We start from the raw sequence: 24,077 nt of genomic DNA, 5'->3' as shown, positions 1-24,077 counted from the left end.
CCTTTATGCTAATTATAATTTGGTGACCCGAAATATTGTCATTGTAACAGCTTTTCATTTCTTTGAAAGTTCGGCTATATTTAAATTTAGTCTGAGAGACTGTTGAGCTGGCTAGAGTAAATAATGCAAAGCCTACCCTGTCCTTTACATTAAAGGGGCATTAAGATTGTGACATAATGCTGCTCCCCCAAACCAGAAAAAACAAAAAGGTAGAGTTCAGGCAGTCACACTTCACCATCTTAGTTACAAATTACTTCCATTGAGAGGTATATCAAGCTGTGCTGTCTTAAAAAAAATTCCTTCCTTCAGCTGTCTCTGTGTGCGTGCATGCACATAAACATATGTGTATGTCTATATTGGTTACTGTAATTCTTCTAGTTTTCTTCATTTTTATTGGCTGGGTAGATTTGTTCATTCTTTTGTTAAGTGTGTGGGAGTATTTAGTGCAAGGATGCCATGGTGGCATTCACACAGATACCATGGCAGTCATCCATATTACACATATGCTGCACAGTTTTGTGTCTTTAATTGTCTAAGGGATTGTCACAAAATTACAATGAAATATGCATTGGTAACAAGCAGATTGTAAATTAATAGGGAGGAAATGCCCATTTCATTCTGGATCTATTAACTGGATATTTATATTATGTAATACAATTTATTTTGCTAGAGCACATACTTAGCTAGCCCAGTGACAAAAGACAAACAGCCCTCAGCGAGTGTCCTAGAACCTGCTTTTTAAAGCAAGTCAGTGATAAATTAAAACAAGAGAGCCCAATGGTGTGACCTCATAACAGCCATACTGGGGCAGACCAAAGGTCCATCTAGCCCAGTATCCTGTCTTCTGACAGTGGCCAATGCCAGGTGCCCCAGAGGGAATGAACAGAACATGTAATCATCATGTGATCCATCCCATATACCATTCCCAGCTTCTGGCAAACAGAGGCTAGGGACACCATCCTGGCTAACAGCCATTGATGGACCTATCCTCCATGAACTTACCTAGTTCTTTTTTGAACCCTGTTATAGTCTTGGCCTTTACAACATCCTCTGGCAAAGAGTTCCACAGACTGACTATGTGTTGTGTGAAAAAATACTTCCTTTTGTTTGTTTTAAGCCTGCTGCCTATTAATTTCATTTGGTGATCCCCTAGGTCTCGTGTTATGAGAAGGAATAAATAACACTTCCTTATTTACTTTCTCCACAGGTCATGATTGTATAGCCCTCTATCATATCCCCCCTAGTTGTCTCTTTTTACAAGCTGAAAAGTCCCAGTCTTATTAATCTCTTCTCATATGGCAGCCAGTCCACACCCCTTAATCATTTTTGTTGCCCTTTTTTGAACCTTTTCCAATTCCAATATATCTTTTTTGAGACAGGCCAATGACATCTGCACAGTTTGCTTTAAGTGTAGTGCTGGTGCTTCTTTTGGTAAAGTCTATTGTCCTGTCTTGAGTACCATGTTTGCGGTAAAGTGGAGGGAAAAAAGAAATAAGATTTAACTATGTTCATGACTCCTGCTATTGGCTTCATCAGTTTGTCACCTTTTCTTTATTCCAACTACTACAGCGAGTGTTCTGTCTTCACGCATTGATTTCCTCCCTGGTAAATAAAACCTTTCTGTAGTTAATCAGGGTCATTCAGCTGGGTGATATTTTTTGAAAAAATTGTAACCTTTCAGTGCATGTTTGAATGTAGATAAATTTAATCGACATATAGCAGCAGCAATGTGCCACTTTAATCTTGGGGAAGATTTTTAGAAGCTAACAGCTGCCCACCCACTGTACAATGACTCTCAAAGTATGTTCTATGCCCTGGTCTACACTAGGACTTTAGGTCGAATTTAGCAGCATTAAATCGATGTAAACCTGCACCCGTCCACACGATGAAGCCCTTTATTTCGACTTAAAGGGCTCTTAAAATCGATTTCCTTACTCCACCCCTGACAAGTGGATTAGTGCTTAAATCGGCCTTGCCGGGTCGAATTTGGGGTACTGTGGACGGTATTGGCCTCCGGGAGCTATCCCAGAGTGCTCCATTTTGACCGCTCTGGACAGCACTCTCAACTCAGATGCACTGGCCAGGTAGACAGGAAAAGAACCGCGAACTTTTGAATCTCATTTCCTGTTTGGCCAGCGTGGCAAGCTGCAGGTGACCATGCAGAGCTCATCAGCAGAGGTGACCATGATGGAGTCTCAGAATCGCAAAAGAGCTCCAGCATGGACCGAATGGGAGGTACGGGATCTGATCGCTGTATGGGGAGAGGAATCCGTGCTATCAGAACTCCGTTCCAGTTTTCGAAATGCCAAAACCTTTGTCAAAATCTCCCAGGGCATGAAGGACAGAGGCCATAACAGGGACCCGAAGCAGTGCCGCGTGAAACTGAAGGAGCTGAGGCAAGCCTACCAGAAAACCAGAGGGGCGAACGGCCGCTCCGGGTCAGAGCCCCAAACATGCCGCTTCTATGATGAGCTGCATGCCATTTTAGGGGGTTCAGCCACCACTACCCCAGCCATGTTGTTTGACTCCTTCAATGGAGATGGAGGCAATACGGAAGCAGGTTTTGGGGACGAAGAAGATGATGATGAGGAGGAGGTTGTAGATAGCTCACAGCAAGCAAGCGGAGAAACCGGTTTTCCCGACAGCCAGGAACTGTTTCTCACCCTAGACCTGGAGCCAGTACCCCCCGAACCCACCCAAGGCTGCCTCCTGGACCCAGCAGGCGGAGAAGGGACCTCCGGTGAGTGTACCTTTTAAAATACTATACATGGTTTAAAAGCAAGCATGTGAAAGGATTACTTTGCCCTGGCATTTGCGGCTCTCCTGGATATACTCCCAAAGCCTTTGCAAAAGGTTTCTGGGGAGGGCAGACTTATTGCGTCCTTCATGGTAGGACACTTTACCACTCCAGGCCAGTAACACGTACTCGGGAATCATTGTACAACAAAGCATTGCAGTGTATGTTTGCTGGTGTTCGAGCAACATCCGTTCTTTATCTCTCTGTGTTATCCTCAGGAGAGTGAGATATAATCCATGGTCACCTGGTTGAAATAGGGTGCTTTTCTTCAGGGGACACTCAGAGGAGCCCATTCCTGCTGGGCTGTTTGCCTGCGGCTGAACAGAAATGTTCCCCGCTGTTAGCCACAGGGAGGGGGGAGGGTTGAGGGGGTAGCCACGCGGTGGGGGGAGGCAAAATGCGACCTTGTAACGAAAGCACATGTGCTATGTATGTAATGTTAACAGCAAGGTTTACCCTGAAAGAGTGTAGCCAGTGTTTTATAAAATGTGTCTTTTTAAATACCGCTGTCCCTTTTTTTTTCTCCACCAGCTGCATGTGTTTCAATGATCACAGGATCTTCTCCTTCCCAGAGGCTAGTGAAGATTAGAAAGAAAAAAAAATGCACTCGAGATGAAATGTTCTCCGAGCTCATGCTGTCCTCCCACACTGACAGAGCACAGACGAATGCGTGGAGGCAAATAATGTCAGACTGCAGGAAAGCACAAAATGACCGGGAGGAGAGGTGGCGGGCTGAAGAGAGTAAGTGGCGGGCTGAAGAGAGTAAGTGGCGGGCTGAAGAGAGGGCTGAAGGTCGAATGTGGCGGCAGCGTGATGAGAGGAGGCAGGATTCAATGCTGAGGCTGCTGGAGGACCAAACCAGTATGCTCCAGTGTATGGTTGAGCTGCAGCAAAGGCAGCTGGAGAACAGACTGCCACTACAGCCCCTGTGTAACCAACCGCCCTCCTCCCCAAGTTCCATAGCCTCCACACCCAGACGCCCAAGAACGCGGTGGGGGGGCCTCCGGCCAACCAGCCACTCCACCACAGAGGATTGCCCAAAAAAAAGAAGGCTGTCATTCAATAAATTTTAAAGTTGTAAACTTTTAAAGTGCTGTGTGGCATTTTCCTTCCCTCCTCCACCACACCTCCTGGGCTACCTTGGTAGTCATCCCCCTGTTTGTGTGATGAATGAATGAAGAATGCATGAATGTGAAGCAACAATGACTTTATTGCCTCTGCAAGCGGTGATCGAAGGGAGGAGGAGAGGGTGGTTAGCTTACAGGGAAGTAGAGTGAACCAAGGGGCGGGGGGTTTCATCAAGGAGAAACAAACAGAACTTTCACACCGTAGCCTGGCCAGTCATGAAACTGGTTTTCAAAGCCTCTCTGATGCGTACCGCGCCCTCCTGTGCTCTTCTAACCACCCTGGTGTCTGGCTGTGCGTAACCAGCAGCCAGGCGATTTGCCTCAACCTCCCACCCCGCCATAAACGTCTCCCCCTTACTCTCATAGATATTGTGGAGTGCACAGCAAGCCGTAATAACAGTGGGAATATTGGTTTCGCTGAGGTCTAAGCGAGTCAGTAAACTGCGCCAGCGCGCCTTTAAACGTCCAAATGCACATTCTACCACCATTCTGCACTTGCTCAGCCTGTAGTTGAACAGCTCCTGACTACTGTCCAGGCTGCCTGTGTATGGCTTCATGAGCCATGGCATTAAGGGGTAGGCTGGGTCCCCAAGGATACATATAGGCATTTCAACATCCCCAACAGTTATTTTCTGGTCTGGGAATAAAGTCCCTTCTTGCAGCTTTTGAAACAGACCAGAGTTCCTGAAGATGCGAGTGTCATGTACCTTTCCCGGCCATCCCACGTTGATGTTGGTGAAACGTCCCTTGTGATCCACCAGAGCTTGCAGCACTATTGAAAAGTACCCCTTGCGGTTTATGTACTCGCCGGCTTGGTGCTCCGGTGCCAAGATAGGGATATGGGTTCCGTCTATGGCCCCACCACAGTTAGGGAATCCCATTGCAGCAAAGCCATCCACTATGACCTGCACATTTCCCAGGGTCACTACCCTTGATATCAGCAGATCTTTGATTGCGTGGGCTACTTGCATCACAGCAGCCCCCATAGTAGATTTGCCCACTCCAAATTGATTCCCAACTGACCGGTAGCTGTCTGGCGTTGCAAGCTTCCACAGGGCTATCGCCACTCGCTTCTCATCTGTGAGGGCTGCTCTCATCTTGGTATTCATGCGCTTCAGGGCAGGGGAAAGCAAGTCACAGAGTTCCATGAAAGTGCCCTTACGCATGCGAAAGTTTCGCAGCCGCAGGGAATCGTCCCAGACCTGCAACACTATGCGGTCCCACCAGTCTGTGCTTGTTTCCCGAGCTCAGAATCGGCGTTCCACAGCATGAACCTGCCCCATTAGCACCATGATGCATGCATTGGCAGGGCCCATGCTTTCAGAGAAATCTGTGTCCATGTCCTGATCACTCACGTGACCGCGCTGACGTCGCCTCCTCGCCCGGTAGCGCTTTGCCAGGTTCTGGTGCTGCATATACTGCTGGATAATGCGTGTGGTGTTTAATGTGCTCCTAATTGCCAAAGTGAGCTGAGCGGACTCCATGCTTGCCTTGGTATGGCGTCCGCACAGAAAAAAGGCGCGGAATGATTGTCTGCCGTTGCTCTGACAGAGGGAGGGGCGACTGACGACACGGCTTACAGGGTTGGCTTCAGGGAGCTAAAATCCACAAAGGGGGTGGCTTTAAATCAAGGAGTAGTTCAGGCAGGACTTCATGGAGGGTTCCAATAAGAAATGGTGCACCTAAGTTGCTGTTCTTATTGGAACAAGGAGGTTAGCCTGGCCTCTGATTGATACATGGCTAGATTTACCTCGCTGCACCTTCTCTGTGAGTGACGGCAGTGTGACCTAGAGGAATGAGTCCCCTAGACAGGGGAAGAGGCAAATGAGTACAAAACAAATCTGGTCTATTTCTTGTTTTGATCCACTCCATCTATCTTTTACATCTTTGGCTGGCAGCAGACGGTGCAGAAGGACTGCATGCCATCCACATCTCATGGCTGCTCGGCAGAAGATGGTACAGTACGACTGCTAGCCATCGTCATCTCTTGCCTGCCCGGCAGAAGACGGTACAATACGACTGCTAGCCATCGTCATCTCTTGCCTGCCTGATCACCATTAGACGGTTCAATAGGACTGACTGCAGGACTAAAGAGAATGACCTGGTCAAGTCACCAAAAATTTAGTCCCTGCGCCCATGTCTGCCCAGGCGCTCCCAGCCGACGTGGCCAGGAGCACCTCGGACATGACGAGGATGGCTATCAGTCATACTGCAACGTCTGCTGCCAGAAGGCAATGGGTTGCTGCTACTGTGTAGCAATGCAGTACCGCATCTGCCAGCACCCAGGAGACATACAGTGACGGGTTACCCGAGCGGGCTCCATGCTTGCGGTGGTATGGCGTCCGCACAGGTAACTCAGGAAAAAAGGCGAGAAACGATTGTCTGCCCTTGCCTTCACGGAGGGAGGGAGGGAACAGGGGCCGGACAATATGTACCCAGAACCACCCGCGACAATGTTTTAGCCCAATCAGAGTGCTCCATTGTGACTGCTCTGGACAGCACTCTCAACTCAGATGCACGATTGTTTGCCGTTGCTCTGACGCAGGGAGGGGCGACTGACAACACGGCTTACAGGGTTGGCTTCAGGGAGCTAAAATCAAGAAAGGGGGTGGCTTTACATCAAGGAGTAGTTCAGGCAGGACTTCACGGAGGGTTCCAATAAAGAAATGGTGCACCTAAGTTATTGTTCTTATTGGAACAAGGAGGTTAGCCTGGCCTCTGATTGATACATGGCTAGATTTACCTCGCTGCACCTTCTCTGTGAGTGACGGCAGTGTGACCTAGAGGAATGAGTCCCCTAGACAGAAGAGAAGGCAAATGAGTACAAAACAAATCTGGTCTATTTCTTGTGTTGATCCACTCCATCTATCTTTTACATCTTTGGCTGGCAGCAGACGGTGCAGAAGGACATATTGCCTACCTGCTCACCATAAGACGGTTCAATAGGACTGACTGCCGGACTTAAGAGAATGACCTGGTCAAGTCACTAAAAATTTAGTCCCTGCGCCCATGTCTGCCCAGGCGCTCCTGATCGACCTCACACAGGTGACCAGGAGTACCTCAGACATGACGAGGACGGCTACCAGTCGTATTGTACTGTCTGCTGCCACAAGGCAATGGGTTGCTGCTACTGTGTAGCAATGCAGAACCGCGTCTGCCAGCACCCAGGAGACATACAGTGACGGTTACCTGAGCGGGCTCCATGCTTGCGGTGGTATGGCGTCCGCACAGGTAACTCAAGAAAAAAGGCGCGAAACGATTGTCTGCCCTTGCTTTCACGGAGGGAGGGAGGGAGGGAAGGGGGGACTGACGATATGTACCCAGAACCACCCGCGACAATGTTTCAGCCCCATCAGGCATTGGGATCTCAACCCAGAATTCCAATGGGCAGCGGAGACTGCGGGAACTGTGGGATAGCTACCCACAGTGCAACGCTCCGGAAGTCGACTCTAGCCTCGGTACTGTGGAAGCACTCCGCCGAGTTAATGCACTTAATGCACTTCTGTGGGGACACACACACTCGAACATATAAAACCGATTTCTAAAAAACCGACTTCTATAAATTCGACCTTATTCCGTAGTGTAGACATACCCTATGCTTCCCTGCCTCATGGAATTCAAGTGAAGGGTAGAAGATGATGGCAGCTGCGCTGCTTGGAAAAAAAAATCACTTTTATTATTCTAGGGCCCAAGGAAAACTTATAGACCCTAATATAAAAAAAAGCAGTGTGAATCCTCTGCAATTCCCACTACATATAGGTTCAATAACCACACACACAAAGGGGTGATGTAAGCCCAGTAATTAAAAAAAAAATGTCCAGGGACCATGCAGAGCTCTTGAACACCAGGTCAGGTTCCTGCTCAAGATCGACTCATGATGGTATGTATTTAAAGTGAAAGTGTAACTGCAACATCATCATTTTCCTTGGACTTGCCCTGGTGTGTAACAAGCAGAAATAGATGGACTACCTTTGGGGTGGCTTATTAGAGGGGGAGATGTCTGCTTAATATTGTACTGCAATTGGAGTGGATTCATTTGAAAAAAGAAAAGAAATAAAACTCAGGAGCTTAACCATGACACTATCCAAAGACTGATGGGGGGAGGAAGGGGTGTTCAGTGTAATTGAAAGTTCATACAGAGTTTAGCATCATATACATAATCTGAAGGGGAAATGCTGTTGGGTCTTGACTTAGTGAGCTGCAGGCGTGGCTGGGGAGTGAATACGAAGGGTCTCTAACCCCCCCCAGCGCATGCCTATGCAGGGACAATTTAGGATAAGTACCTAGCACTCCACTGAGCACAAGGCTAAGCTAACACCCCAAGCAATGCTCCATAACCTCAGCTGTCTTGGAAGCGTGGCCAGTTCCATGGGTCCCTGCATGTTGGCTGCTTTGGTTGGGGGGAGTACACTGCTCCCCTCTGGAGCAGTCGGAAGGCATGCTGCAGTGTGGAGCGCTCCCCAAACAGGGGGTTCAAAGATCCTCTGAGTGCTACCACATCATTCTTCCCTTCTGCTTCCCCCCGCTCCCCATCCCCCATTTATATGGCCCAGTGCAGCAAGGACAGGATTTTACCATTACTGAGGAGGCCCAGGTAGGATGGGAGTGTTTTTCCTAAAATTTTAACTTGAGAATATTAAAACAGTAAAGCACAGAAGTGTAGATACTTTAATAATCCTGTCATCAGGCCAAATCACAGTTACCTTCAGTTAACAGCTAATATGAGCAGTGGGAATTTGAGGAATCTAAATGTTGGTAACTATTAATGGCTGCATTTTGCTATATTGTTACCTTTCAATATCAAACAGAGGTGTAGAGAAGAAAAGCTGAGGTCTCAGGATCATGAAAGGTAGCGATGCATGTGTAGGGTTGCATATTTCATTTGCATTAGTTCATCTTAGCATCAGGCTCTTGGTGAGGAAGCCCTAGAGTTTATAATTGACCTGCTGTATTAGCAGGAGTGCTCTGTTGAAGATGGCTCATTACATTGTTACCAGAGTGAATGGGTTAAAATTTGAATTTGGCTAAATTTGTCAAAGCTCTTGGATAAGATATTAAAGATCTATGAACTGATGTAAAACTCCATCCCTTGACATTTACTAGATTAGTACATATGTTCATTTTTCCCAGCATAAAATGGTAGTTACTGTATAACATCTGTGTTTAACACTGTATAGAGATAAGACACAGTACTTTCTTTTCATGCTTGCACGGTGTTTTCAAGTACCAATAATGCAGTGAAAACACAGTACAAAACTCCCCAAAAGCATGTTACTCCACAACAGAATGACTAACCATTACATGTACGTTTCTCACTGTCTTCCACCACTAATTGTGGAGTGCTCTCCTGCAGCCAGCTAATACATCAAAAAGATTTTGAAGGTGCTTGACTGTATGGACAGAAAACTAAAGCTGGAAAAGCCGCAGTAATGAAATCTGGAAATTGGGATTGAGTTTTCAGAGATGTGGACTAAGGGTGAAATCCAGTCCTGTGCACAGGGCCAGAAGAAGTCCAATGCACCATTTAAGCTCAATATTGAGAGCTTAAGAAGTAAGTGGTCCATAAGCATTGTGTGGGGTTTCTGCACATGGGTGAGTTTTGCCCTAATTAAACTCTATAGGAGAAGATAGCGATAGCATAGCTTTTAAAAAGTAACTAGTACTGTTTCATTATTTGAACAGAAAGTCAATCTGTATTTGAGCTGAAATGGATGCATCATGGATTTTCAGGGACATAAAGTACCTTCTGGTGTTCGAAGAAATCGAAAAATAACTCCTCTGCAATGCTGCAATACACAAAAGTTTATTTTTAAGATCTTTTTCTTTTCTGAAAGCAAAATATGATAAAACCTAACAGCAATGTATTTTGTACAACAGAAACAGTTTTTATATGAGAACAGACAATCCATGAAGAGTTTTTAAGTCTTAGAACTGTTTCCCTTTTTTATCATGCTTTCTTGTGGTCAACAAAAAGTTGTCACAGAAGATGTCATGGCAGTTAATCAGTATGGTGTTTTCCCTCAGATCCTCGTCAGCTGGTGCCACAGACTGGAGGGCAGGATACTTTCTACTTTTTCCATCACAAAATTTAAAGGGGCGAAGAGAGTGCTGAGAAACTGCAAAGAAATCAGATAAACAGGTAGATCAAAATCATGGAGACAACAGACTGTGACACAATGCTGTGCAGTTGAGGTGTTGTAGACCCTCCTCAAGAAATTCGTCTGGGTGACACTAATTGAATAATTTGTTTTTGAAGTCTTTAGGCCCAATTTTGCCCTTAGATGTACATTGTCCATTTCTCAGTTTTGTAGTAAATAAAGCAAGTATTCCATTTTTCACAGATATTACTAACGAGTTAATGCACAATAAAGGCATAAATCTAGAATCTTAGATCCATGCCCGGATACAAGTCACTGTAGGCTTGATCCAAAACCCACTGAAGTAAAAAGGCATCTCTTGTATGAGGGCACAAACAGGCACATACAACTAACCACGGGAACACAACTTTGCCTTCAGAATTAGACCCATAATGGTTAAATATTATCAAAGCATATTCAGGCCCCCTTGGCTCTCTCTTCTAGACTTTATCTTGACTTGCTCTTTCCTTTAGAAACAAGAATGCAATAGCTTGAGAGACATATCTGCGAGCTTGTCTTCACGTACAGTGCTGTAGAAACACAGCAGCACTGGTGCAGCTGCACCCTGGGGGGCTGGAACAGGTTTTTTGGTGGAGGTGCTCATGATGGAAACCATGTATTTGATGTTTGTTATTACTACTCCAAACAAATGAGTGCAGCAGCACCCCTAGTTCCAACACCAAAGGCTGAGCCACTGTAGCTCTGTTGATGGGAGAAGCTCTCCTGTCGACATAGCACTGTCTGCGGCGGAAGGGGGGGGGACGACGGTATAACCATGGGTATACCATAGGTCGGTATAACCATGTCACTAAGGGTGTGGATTTCTCACACCCTTGAGCAACATAGTTATACCAATACAGGTCTGTAGTGTAGCCCTGGCCTGTGTATTACTGCTATGAGAGGCTTACAAGGCCAGATCAGATGAATAGTTACCATTTTAACATAGCGGGTGCGGGGGGGAGGGTTGAGCATTTGAAAATAGAAGGAGATACCTTAAAACGGTCTGACTTTCAGAGGGTGCCATGTGAAACATTTTCTGAGAATTAAGCCCCATTGACGTGTCTCAAGTGGAGTACCTCAGAACTGAGGAATTCCATATCACGGGTCAATCTTGAAAATGTTACCCCATATACATTAATTGTGCTATGTATTTACTTCAGTATGTATTACGTACAGATGCGATGGGCCCCCTGTAGGTGCCTGGAATAGAATAGACTATTATGGCATACTGTATTTGTGCGGCTATTACACATATGCAAAGTCAGCCATCACCAGATTAAGAACAATGCTGCTTCCAGACATATGCTGGTTGACATAATTCTGCCAAAGAATATAGTTCTTTTACAGTATCAATTAGCAAATACCTGCATGATGTGTTGTTGTAGCATGCTGGTCCCATGATATTAGAGAGACATGGTGGGTGATGTATTAGCTCACCCAAATATCGGTAAGCAGTTTCATGTTTCAGAATGTGCCATGTGATGAGCACAGAATACATGAACTCTGACATGAGAAAGAACTGCAATCCAGGGGCTTTGCTTGGCTGTATTCTGCCATAGTCCCATCTCCCCTGATGAGAGCAGAACATATATGTTTGTATATGGAACATTCAAATGCCACTCTGTGGGTTTTGCTTTTCAAGAAATCAGATCAGTCTGAATGCTGCTGAATTGGAGGATGCTGCTGAAACCCAGGTTACATACAGTAAACTCAGCTCAATTAAAGGCTACAGTACAGAATATAAAATGTACGGGTCCAGTCTTTTGGTTGAGACATCTCTCTGTTTTGTTGTTTCCACTACTGTGTGATTTTTGCCTTGAAAATATTGTTGCTTCCAGAAATATGCTTGATATGTTTGATATCACTTAGCCAAAGATTAGAATCCCTTTAAGGTATCAGTCAGTAAAATAGATGCAAGCAGTTTCATGTTTATCAGACAGTGTTTTGTGAAGAGTTTATTTTAACTGAAAACATATATGCTGTATATATTTTAACTGTATCAATAAATGTCATAAGTACTTGGTCTGCATCATATTTGAGGGGGTATCTTCTCAAAGATTCTCCTAGAGAAGACATTACCCAAGGAATAACTTGTGCATTATGAATGATATCAGTGATTAGTGACAAGACAGAGTCACAAACATGGCCCTTGTCTCATTCCAAGGAAGCTAGGAGACCGTACCAGGCAGGTGTGCCTGTGAATTTCAAGCCAAGTTATATAGACCAGTGCTGACCAAATGTGGTATCAAAGCTTCTGTCAGAGAGGTCACTGGAAATAGCCAGAATGCCTTAGCACTTTATGGAGTGATTCTGTCCAGACTGTATTTCCTCTTTTGTGAACAACTATTTGAAGTAAATGAATATGCCCTCTCCCCGACCCCTCCTGGAAAATGCAAAATATCACTACAGTAAACTTCAAACTTTGCTTTTAATTTGCACCTGAAGCATCCCACATAACTAGAGGAAAGTAAATGCTATAACTGCTGTAAATTAAATTTGATTAATTTTTAAATCAATGAAATTAGTGGCATTAAATTTTTTGGTTTTTGGTATTTACAGTACTTTTGTTTCTGAAGTAACTTTAGATGTAGCCTGTAGCTGAAGCTTAGCAATTTACCTGTATCTAGAAGTACACAGAGGTACTACTCTAGTGGAGAAAGTGTGTCAAGTGACAGAGATCTAGAAAATATAATATTTAAACATATGGGGTGAAATCCAGATCATACTGAATTCACTGGCAAAACTCCCATTGACTTCAATGGGGTCAGGATTTCACTCCTGGATTTGTGTCGTCCCACAAGGGACACTTGCGAAGAGACTTCTACCAGTTCACAGCAATCAGATTCATCAGTAAGAGTGAGGGTCCTAGAGCCTTCCTTCTGTAATACCCAATTCTTAGTCCCAACTCCTGCTCCACTACAATGATCTCAACCCACGAGCCACAAAGAGTGAGTTTCCAAACTCAGGCCTCCCTACAGTATCTTGGAGCTCTAACCACTAACCTTCAGGGAAGTCTGCTAAGTGTGTTCAGTGTTTCTGATCGGTTCCTCTCCCTAGATGGAATAAAGAACCCAAATTCCAGCCACAAACACTGTAAAACATGCCAGCTCCTCTCACCTTACTGTATTCCACACATTTGGTGGAAGACCCAGTAGCCAATATTTAATCTGTTGAACTAGAGCTCAGTGTGTAGCCCTTGGAAAGCTTTTAGTGCTCATGTTCTCAACCATCACTAGCAGCTGTGCAATAACTAATTTCATACCACATTGAGGTACCCTGGAGGTCTCCCGTCTGCATCCTTTAGGTTGTTTATGCTTTTGACCTTTCCTGTTGACACTGACAGTTTCTCCCATATAGACAGCAAAAGAAACAGCACCAGCAATAAAAGAGCATAATTATTGATGTGAAATTGGCAGAAGCTGTTTTTATTTTTATGTTTTTGGAAAGAAACTCTGTCAACTTGAATATTTGACAGTGACTGACTTAGAAAGAATTCTGCTTTCTGACAGCACCCTTGAAACAGTATGGTCTGATTAAAAAAAATCCTAGGGAAAATGTTTATAAGGGCTTCTAGTCTGCTTCCCAGCTGACGTTTATAAGAGCCTTTTCATCAACAAGAAACTGACTAATGACAGCTCTGGTCCTGTGATTAGACAGGCATGGATAGATCCTTGCAATCAATGGAGCTCCAGGTAGATAAGAGGTGTCCTTGCTTGATGTGCCTCACTGATTATGTGGGAAAGAGAGAAACTGACCACGTGCAAAGTGATTTCAAACACACAAAGGATCTGAATAAAGAGAGAAAAATATTTTTTCTCCATCTTCCTTCTCTTTAATAACCTTCGGAGTAACTATTGTAGCCACAACATTTTCAGGCAGAGATGGGATTGTTCAGTTGATGGAGTCACTTTAACAAACGCTGATTTCTCCAATTAACTGTCACTCTCATTTTCATCAAAGAAATGTTTGTATGCCATCGAGTCATGCAAGCACCTGGCTTTTTTAATGACTGACTTACGGATTCTTTGTACCGTATGAAAGAAAACAAAAGAATAAAAAAGCATCTACATTACATGCTGACAAATTTATCCCAAGTGGTGAAAACAAAAAACATGTACTGCTTGCCTTCATCTCGAGTGCCCTCCCAAATTTTTTCATTAGAAGGGCTAGTGAAAATAATCAGAAAATTACTGCATTGTTTCTTCCATTAGCAAGGCAGCCATTTGAACCAGTGCTTCTTTATATGGCATTTTAACTTTACTACCTGGCCCACTACCAGCTCCTTAAGGAAACTTCCTGCCTGTGTCTCAGAAGACTGCCAAAAATGCAGGCTAGAAATATGTTCTTCCATAACCAAGTGGAAATGCTAAAACATGTTGCTATTTGAAAGTTAACTATTCCTGATCTATGAAATCCATCATATTTAACAACTGGATTCTTCCCATGTGAGAAAAAGCCACCTCCCCCGAGCCAGGCAGAGAATCACAGAATTGGCTACTTGCATGTTGTGGGGATTTTCACCTTCTTCTGAATCGTCAGGCAATGTTCATTGCCAAAGGCAGGTTAAGGGATTCGATGGATCAATGGTCTGGTGTGGCATGGCAAATCCTATGGTTGAGTTTCTGTGCTGCACCTCTTAGAGGCACAGCTCAGGAGGAGAAGGGAGCTATAGTGACTTTAAGCCACCTTTGCACCCTTCCACTTCTGGGCAGCTCTGCAGCCCCTGGGGGAATACAGACAGCGCTGGGGGCCCATTTAACTTCTGGAAGCCTGCCCTGGCTGCTCTTAGGCTGCAGTATTGCACAGTCTTCTCAACTTTCTGTGCTGCAGCTCCATCTCCAACACAACCTTCCTCTGCCCAGCTCCACCCTGCTCGATGGGGCTCCTGAGAGGGTCCCTGGAAAGCAGTTTTCTGCACTGAGGGTGTTCTCCCTTGGCAGGATCCAGGGCTTTTAAGGCCCCTTTATGCCACTCTAGCTTGGTTCTCTCCCCTTATGTTCTTATGAAGACACCTTATATTGCAATTCCAGGAGCAGATTGATAGGAGAAGCAGCACTGCACTCCGTTTGTATTTCTAAACAGCTGGCTTGTGTTAATTATTTATATCTGAGATTTTATAGATAGTTCTAGTGCCAATTTTAAAAAATCAAGATATCGGTGTCTCCCTGAAGTAGGGTGGAGTTAAACCCAAGCTCTGCATTCTTCTCTTATCAATAGCTCACCCTGTTCAACAACAGCTTCCTCCTATTATAAGCAGCACACTTGTGTCTCTGCCCTGATCTGGACTCTAGAACTCCTGCTTCCACCAGGGAGTTCTTGTGGGCTGGCTCCCAGTAATCTTAGCACATGCAGCTGGGAGTGACAGCTAGAGGGAGGCGCCATTCTAGCATAGCTGGCAGGTTATTTATTACGTGTGTTGTTATTAATAAAAATAATTTAGATAGCACCACAAATTTATATGATGCTCGCAAAAACAAATTAGGACATCAACCCTGCCCCTATAGAGCTTATACACCACAGCCTGATACCGAATCTTAGCACAGACCCTTACAGAGACCCAATGTGGTAAATGGAACTCCTCAAGAATTCTGTACGAGAGGATCCAGTCGCAGGAGTGGGGCTTGAGACAGAAGAGACAAAAGGGAGAAACACACACACACACACCCCAAAATCACAAGACAAAACCACTCAGGAAAGGGAAAGTGAGGAGAGATTCTCTGCAAGCAGGGTGGAAAGATTTCTGGAAAAAGTGGGTGTTCGGGAAGGGGTAGAACGAGGAGAGAGAAGGGGAACTGGCAGGCTGAGAGTGAGAAACTACCAAACACAGGGGAAAGCAGGAGAGAAGGCGTGAACTGAGAAGTGGGATACACAGTGAAGATAGCAGTAAAATGAAGGGCTTTGTAGGAGTGTACGAAATGAGCAGAAGAGTCTAAGGGGGTGAGATGGGTGATGTAAACTGGTGAGATTGTTAGGGCATTGATTGTGAAGACAAGGACCGTGTGTTTGATGCAGTAAGAGATGGGAGGCCAATGAAGGGGATTGGGGAGGGGAGGAGGGGGAGGAAAGTGACTTTCATTATAGGCTGGAAGCGGAGGAGTGAGAAAAGAGAAAACCTAAATAGAGAAGCTACAGAAATGTACCTCTGCCTGTCATATCATTATTATTACAAGCACTTATAAGCATCACTACTATGACATCTGGACACTTTGACTATATTACAAAGCTTACTTAACCATTCAAGCTGCATAAAATCCAGCCCTCCAGAGGCACTAAGTGGATGTAGACATTTCATAGGGAGCCTCATACTCATTCCTTCTTGAGGATCCTCTAAAATCCTTACATTGCCTTGACACCGGGATTAAAGGTTCTGATAGGATCAGCTAAGAAACTGTAAAAACCCAGAGTCTGATTCAGCTTTTAATTTGTATCTTTTGGAGCGTTACTGTTTATGGACCACTTAGTTTGCCCTGAATTGGACTGATCAAGGATTCCTCTTGTATAAACTGTGATGTTTCGTTGTTAAATAAGTTATTTTAGCCTTACAGTGGATTCACAGAGAGTTTAGGACCAATTAGATTTCAGCTTTGGCTGAAACCAGCAGTGTCTAGAATAATAAAACGTATTGCTTCAGGTAGTACTCTGCCCCTCTGTCCCACCTCAATTTCCTCTAGCCTTTCCCCCCTCAAGAACGCCTGATTCCTTTTCTCTACCCAGACAGGAGGGTTTGGGGTTTTTTTACCACCAAGACCTGCTGCAAGTTCATTCATGAGATGAAGCAGGTGTCTACACAAGGGACTCTCTCTCCTAAGCACTGCGAGGACAGAATGAATAGTATTCACAGACTTGTATGAGCTTCGAAGTGTCAGTGGCTCTACTTGCAAGTTTCATAGATTCAGAGAATGTAAGGCCAGAAGGGACTGTTAGATCACCTAGGCTAACTTCCTGCATAACACAGGCCACAGAACTTCCTTGAAATAATTCCTGTTTGACCTACAGCATATCTTTCAGAAAAAACATCCACTCTTGATTTAAAAATTGCCAGTGAAGGAGAATCCACCACAACCCTTGGTAAGTTGTTGCAATGGTTAATTACCTTCATTGTTAAAAATGTGTGCCTTATTTCTAGTGTGAATTTGTCTAGCTTCAGCTTCCAGCCACTCAATCTTTTATACCTATGCCAGTTACACTGAAGAGAGCCCATCATCAAATATTTGTTCCCCAAGTAGGTGCTTAACAAATGCAAACAGCTCCACACATGCTATATTCAGTTTAACTGAAGTACACCATATTTTGTAAATTGCTAAACCTCAACCTGCAGTAATATGAACTTGGATTTAATTTTTAAATTGATCCAAGATGGCTCTCAGTTACACATGTGCAGTGCTCTTGGGATTGACAGATGTAAGCAGAAGAATAATTTAGCCGTGCTAAAATTATGACGTATTCTTGTAGTTTTGCAATAGTTACAATACATCCCATGATGTTGGTTAAACCACAGCATGTCAATCAGACAAGAGTATGAATTCCACACACACAACCAAAATAATATTCAGAACGTTCATCTTTTTAGGTATGTTCAAAATTAATTCCCTTAAAAGATGAAAAGGCAGCTGTGGCTTGCTGGAGGTCTGTTCCACTGAGCCTTGATGTTACTGCATATCAAAGGGACGCCTGTCATTACGCTTCTTAGGGTCTGTCTACCGGCCGATGTTAAAGTTCAGCGCTTTAACGTGGCTGCGTAGTCGCGGCTCCAGTGCTGGGAGAGAGCTCTCCCAGCGCTGTAATAAAACCACCTCCATGAAGGGAATAGCTCCCAGTGCTGTAACACTGTCTACACTGCCACTTTATAGCGCTGAAACTTGCAGCGCTCAGGGAGGCGTTTTTTCACACCCCTGAGCGAAGAAAGTTTCAGCACTATAAGTGGTAGCGTAGACAAGGCCTTAGGTTTCACATAGTTTGGCTACCCCACCTTTTTAGTTGACAACAAAAATGAGACATCGGAGTCTAAGCCCCTGGATCAGTCAATGGACAAAGGTCACACACAGGCTTTCACCAGACTGGCCTGATTTTCACTCTGTCCATTCACAATTAAAAGCCAGCTGCTGCCTGTGTTTGTTTATTAAGACAGACACATAGCTAAATCCCTACGAATGTTCGTTAACATAGCAAACATGCCATGTAGCTTCAGAGATGTACACAGAGGTCAGTGACACAGCCTATTTCATACAGAGTTAATAACATGGCGTTGATTTAGTTTTGTTTGTGTTCATTTATTGTGCTCCACTCTATTCTCAGATACAGGATGCAGTCACATATTGATCCCTGAGGCTTCTATTCCATTAACATCAATGGAAGCTACATGCACATATCAAAGGAATAGATCCCCTTGGTTGCATTGTATTCCCAGAGTGACTTTGGTGTCCAAAACAAGAGCTATTAGAAGAAACAACTGCTAGTATATCTCAAATGTAAATATTAACACCCCACCCACCCCATTTGATTGCACCCATCACACAAAAAATGGCAAGTGAAGCCCATGAAAGTCCACAATCAGGTTTGTCTGATTCCAGCACCCCATTACCTGTAGCAGGCTCGTTGCCTGAGGTGCTCAGACAATTTAAACTCTCTGCTCTTAAATAAGTCATGAGGCTCACAACCAATGGGGTTGCACAGGGTACACGGAAGGGCAGAATTTGGCCCACTGGCTGCTAATACCGGCATACTGCATATTGAATAAACAAAACAGACTGGAAGCAAAATCTGTGCTTCAGAGACGTTGCTTTTTCTTTTTATTCTCTGAAGGAAGAAGTTTCCTGGGAACACATCCCTTACTCATACACCTGACCAGCCTTAAAACTTCTTTGCTGTGATGCCTACAAAAATCTGGTTCTAGGCACTTTGGTGATACAAATAATAAATAACAATGATAACTGGTGTGTTTATACCACAGCCTATCATGCTGACCAATTCTGTCTCATTGTTTTCTTGTATTGTCTGTCTGTAGCCATCTGCTGTCTCTTGTCTTATACTTAGAGTAAACTCTTTGAGTCAGGGACCATCTTTTTGTTCTGTGTTTGTACAGCACTTAGCAGGATGAGGTCCTGTTCCATGTGCATAATAATAAATAAAATAATAATAATAACAACAATAATACATGCCATCCACTATACACCTATAGATACACTCAAGGCTAAATGCATAAAGGACTATTTCAAGCAAGTTATTGTATTTTTTCTGTTGACAGACATGTTAGCTTTTATCCCAGCTGATCAAGTCATCTATCCTCTTCGCCTGCAGACACAGGAATTCTTAATGAAAGAGCCATTGCCGTAACAGACACAAACTACTACTAGTGCTTTGGATTAAAGCACTGTCAAGGTTCCTTCCCCACTCTGAACTCTAGGGTACAGATGTGGGGACCTGCATGAAAACCTCCTAAGCTTACTTTTACCAGCTTAGGTTAAAACTTCCCCAAGGTACAAATTAATTTTACCCTTTGCCCTTGGATTTCCACTGCCACCACCAAACTTTATCTGGGTTTACTGGGAAACGTAGTTTGGACACGTCTTTCCCCCCAAAATCCTCCCAACCCTTGCACCCCACTTCCTGGGGAAGGTTTGGTAAAAATCCTCACCAATTTGCATAGGTGACCACAGACGCAAACCCTTGGATCTTAGAACAATGAAAAAGCATTCAGTTTTCTTACAAGAAGACTTCTAATAGAAGTAAAGGAATCACCTCTGTAAAATCAGGATGGTAGATACCTTACAGGGTAATTAGATTCAAAACATAGAGAATCCCTCTAGGCAAAACCTTAAGTTACAAAAAAGACACACAGACAGGAATAGTCATTCTATTCAGCATAGTTCTTTTCTCAGCCATTTAAAGAAATAATAATCTAACACATATCTAGCTAGATTACTTACTAAAAGTTCTAAGACTCCATTCCTGTTCTGTCCCCGGCAAAAGCAGCATACAGACAGACCCAAACCCCTTGTTTTTCTCCCTCCTCCCAGCTTTTGAAAGTATCTTGTCTCTTCATTGGTCATTTTGGTCAGGTGCCAGTGAGGTTACCTTTAGCTTCTTAACCTTTTACAGGTGAGAGGATTTTTCTTCTGGCCAGGAGGGATTTTAAAGGGGTTTACCCTTCCCTTTATATTTATGACAAGCACTGATATATTTGACCAGCCTGGCTGATGGAGTAGCTGGTTGACTCCAAAAGGGGTCCCTGGACAATCCTTCCTGGTCAGAAGGATATGAGGTCTTGAGAAAGGCGCTAAAGAATGAGCCTTGGGGTACCTTGAAAGCTCCATCAAAGCCTCCTCCATCCCCGGAAAAAAACTAAATGAGTGCAGAGGAACTTTAGCATCATTTGGAAATAACAAGAAGGCCAAAAGGGTATTTTGGACCCACTGAGCTCCACAATAAGAAGTACATTAAATAATAAATTATTGGTCTGGGTTCTCAGCATTTCTTGGAGGAGGAAGTAATGGTCTTGCTGGAACTTTGCTGGGAAGTGCATTTTCCCACATGCCCCCTGTGGCTGCGAAAATCAGAGTAGTGATGCTCTTAGACTTGGCAAGGAAAAAAGCAAGCTGGAGTACAACTTGTTTTCCCCATATTAACGCTCCGTGGCCAGAAAAGCAGAATTAGCAGGGTCCTCAGCAGATGCAGCTAACAGAGAGCTGGAATATGAGGTCTGGACACAAGCACTGAGGCTGTATCATTTGTTGCAGTTTCAGAAAAGGGACACTGCAATTGCTTTGGTTAACATTGAACCACATTTTTCCTGGTACTACTTGGAGTTTGTGCCGTCCCTGTCTTGCACTGGGAAGTACTGTGTAGTTATCACAACCTTGCACAGCCTTGCAGTTTATTTTTCTGAACAGGCTGGGGCTCTGCAATCTGTTATTAGTTTACTTTATTGGATTATCCATGAAAACGCAGATATCCCCCTCCTTTTTGGCAGAGCCACAAGAAACCAAGACCAACAACAGAGTCATATAATCCAGAGAGGAAAGACTGGAGTGTATTTTACTGATTAGCTCCTTAAATGATTTCTAAATGTTCTCCTGTTCAGTGATAGACCTCTTGATGGTCCTTTTGTACTAACAAATATTCAGACACTTCATATCCAGCAATGTCTAGCTCAGCACCATTTTATTTGTGCATTTCCCTTTTTGTTTTGTGTTTGTATTTACCCAAAAACCAAGGCGTGTCAGTGAATACTCACAGCTTTTGCAAAGACCCCCATAAGCTCCGGAAACTGATGTGTCAGGAGGGCTAGCATGGCTGTGAAGGAACACAATCCAGCAGTGAAGAGTATAAAGAAAGGAAGCTCTTTCTTGGGATAAACTGAAACTTCATGAAATGCTGCAGAGGAAAGCAGAAAGGAAAAACATGGTATAGGTAAAATACCTTCTCATGTGGGTTAAGCAGTTACATAGAAGCCACAAAGGTTCCAAGGTTTGGTTTAGGGGGAAGACGCATCTAAAGGTTCTGAATGCCAGAATCATTTGAGACGCCTCTTCCATTTCCCTACCCTTTAACAGACTCTTCCTTCCACTACAATCCTCTGTGCCTTCCTTGACTCCTCCCAGCATAGCCTCCCTTCCATTCCATTCCACCACTAGCTGATTCCTTCAGCATCTTCATCACCATGATCAGCATCTTCATATATTAATAATACATTTTTTTTTATGCTGATGTGCATTAACTAATGTAATTTATCCAAGCTAGGGAAACTTGCTGAAATAAAGGCAGGGAATGAAACCACTCTACAAACCACCATATGATGCGAGGAATAAAAAAATCCAACAACAATCAATACCAACTAATAGGGAAACAGAAAAGTCTCTGGCTTGGGCCTGAAGAGACTCACAATATGCTCTTGCGGGAAGAAGTATGCCAGAGCTGAGAGTGGGAACTTGCCTGGAGGAAAGTTTCGCTTAATCAAACCTTTTAAGATGGCTCAGCTTCAGGTTGGGAGATCTGGCCAGTTTGGCAAATGTTCTGGCCAGTTCTTGTTTTGTCGAACTGTGTCTCCCATTCCATCCCTACTTTTAAGTTCTAGTCAGGATCAGTGCTTGACTTTCAAATGACAATAGTTCTTCTCTTAAAAGGATACTCTCCCAGCTGGTAGATCTAAAGTTCGACTTACCATACCAGCTTGTTTTTTAATTTTAAATGTCATGGCGGTATACATACATATCACACCATTCTTCTACTCTGCCTGCCTTCTCCATTTTCATGGGCAGGTATGGCTGAAGATGTGCAAGAATCCTGCTCAAAGCCTGCTTATTTTGCCCCTGCCGGGTCACAGGAACAGGGCAGTCAAGCAGCATGGTATAGAACAGCACAACATCCAGTTTGGACTGTTGCAGCTCTCATTTGATGGGCCCATAAGGCTTCTTTGAATGGTTAAAATAAAAATTACCATTTCAAGTGTGTTAGAGTTTGGGGCCTGCAAATCTTGTTCTCTTAAAAAAGTCAGCATACGGTTTTCAGGAGAAACATGGTTAGATAATTTCATTTAAATCACATATGTAAGTATCAAATTGCAGATTAGAGTTGGGAAAATACAATTGCACAAACATTCTAATGCAGGCTCCCACTTCTACTGCCTTTGACTGAAATATCCAATCTGTTGTTGTAGTTCATTAACCAGTTAAAGCAAAAATTAGGTTTGGTTGATGTTTGTACTTAGCTGGAGTTAATCTTTTCAATCTCTCTTTCATTTGAAGCAAACTGTTCCTCATGCAAACCCCAGAGCTATGATATCATTTCAGCAGAAACTCTCCCTTCAAATTACCTACCGAAAGTTACCTTTAAAATGTAAGCAATTAAAGGTTTAGACAGGCATGTGGTGTAAAGGACTTCTACACAACCTGTGTCTCTCAAAGTATGTGAAAACCTTCTCTTCTCAAACCCAAGAGATTTGACAGCAAAAGGCATTTCTCACAATTATCAGAGCAAAACATTACCATCAATGTTCAGTATTAAAGAGTCCCTTGCTTCTAACATCTGACAACACCAATTAATTTTGCACCTAGAAGGGAGAACACTGACTATTCTGTATCAATTTGTCATTCCCAAATTTCCCTGGCACTCCACCCTTCATTTAACAGTATCCCTTGGAGTAAAGCATTCTGAGAGTCCTAAGAGGTATTGTTATAATTAGGGTGATTATAGTGGGGTGGGGAGATAGAGCTGGTTGCCAAGAATTACGGTGTAATATCAGAGAGAATGTGTTACGAAAGAAGGGCCTGACAATGAGGGGACTCTTTCTATATTACTTCTACCTACAGTTTACCCAGACAGATTTATTAAGAATAGTTAAACATAACTTAGCCTGAACTGGAGTTGTTATAAAAGAAAGACCTATTCCAGGAGAGACACAAACACAAACGGAACACAAGCACATCTTCATTTATTTTTCAAAAAATAATTTAAATTTACTCCCTTTTTTGAGTCCCCCAGTGCATCTTATGTCTGCCTTTTGGAACCTGATCCTGCAAACATCTCCGCATGAGCACCTGTGCTTTCCAACCAAGTCCCCTTGATTTCAATGGGAAACAGTGTGGGAGCGCAGTTCTGAGTGTGTGACATTTCCAGGACTGGCCAGTTAGGCCTGATACTGCAAAGAATGACTCGTGTTTAACTTTATGCTTGGCAAGCAGTCCCATTGACTTCGACTGTAAAACTCTCCAAGGGCAGGGGACTATCTTTATATCTGTATCTTGCACAGCATTTAGAACACGCTTGGTGCTTTACAAATTCATAATAATAAATGACTGGTGAAATTTCACATTAATATCTTGATAAGAATCACACACATCATTACATGAAGAAAACCCTCTTTGTGACTAGGCGCCTCTTACAATAGCTCTCTTACAAGAGGTCACAATAACTTGGTACTTGGTTAATGGTCCTTATGCAGGCTCAATCCTGAAGTCTTGGGAAGGCAAAACTACCTTGAATTTAGACAGCGGTTTCCCGCATTAGGACTATAGGGCA

At 43.7% G+C, this 24,077-nt stretch overlaps 1 protein-coding gene across 10 annotated transcripts in view; it reads right to left on the bottom strand.

Moving 5' to 3' along the window:
- Positions 1-9,708: 9,708 nt before the first annotated feature.
- ST7 (suppression of tumorigenicity 7) overlaps positions 9,709-24,077 on the bottom strand; it is a 228,779-nt gene continuing 214,410 nt past the window's right edge. For 9 of the 10 annotated variants that reach the window (XM_027820569.3, XM_007053115.4, XM_037888916.1 and 6 more), the window contains 2 exons: positions 21,295-21,434; positions 9,709-10,040 (listed from right to left, as the gene is read on the bottom strand). In XM_027820569.3, the coding sequence (XP_027676370.1) occupies positions 9,945-10,040; positions 21,295-21,434 (236 nt within the window). In that variant the 3' untranslated portion in view covers positions 9,709-9,944. The other variant, XM_037888913.2, reaches the window with a different exon arrangement.

Source organism: Chelonia mydas, chromosome 1, assembly GCF_015237465.2.
Source record: "Chelonia mydas isolate rCheMyd1 chromosome 1, rCheMyd1.pri.v2, whole genome shotgun sequence".
Taxonomy (NCBI): domain Eukaryota; kingdom Metazoa; phylum Chordata; order Testudines; family Cheloniidae; genus Chelonia; species Chelonia mydas.
This window is presented reverse-complemented; position numbering and strand designations above follow the sequence as displayed.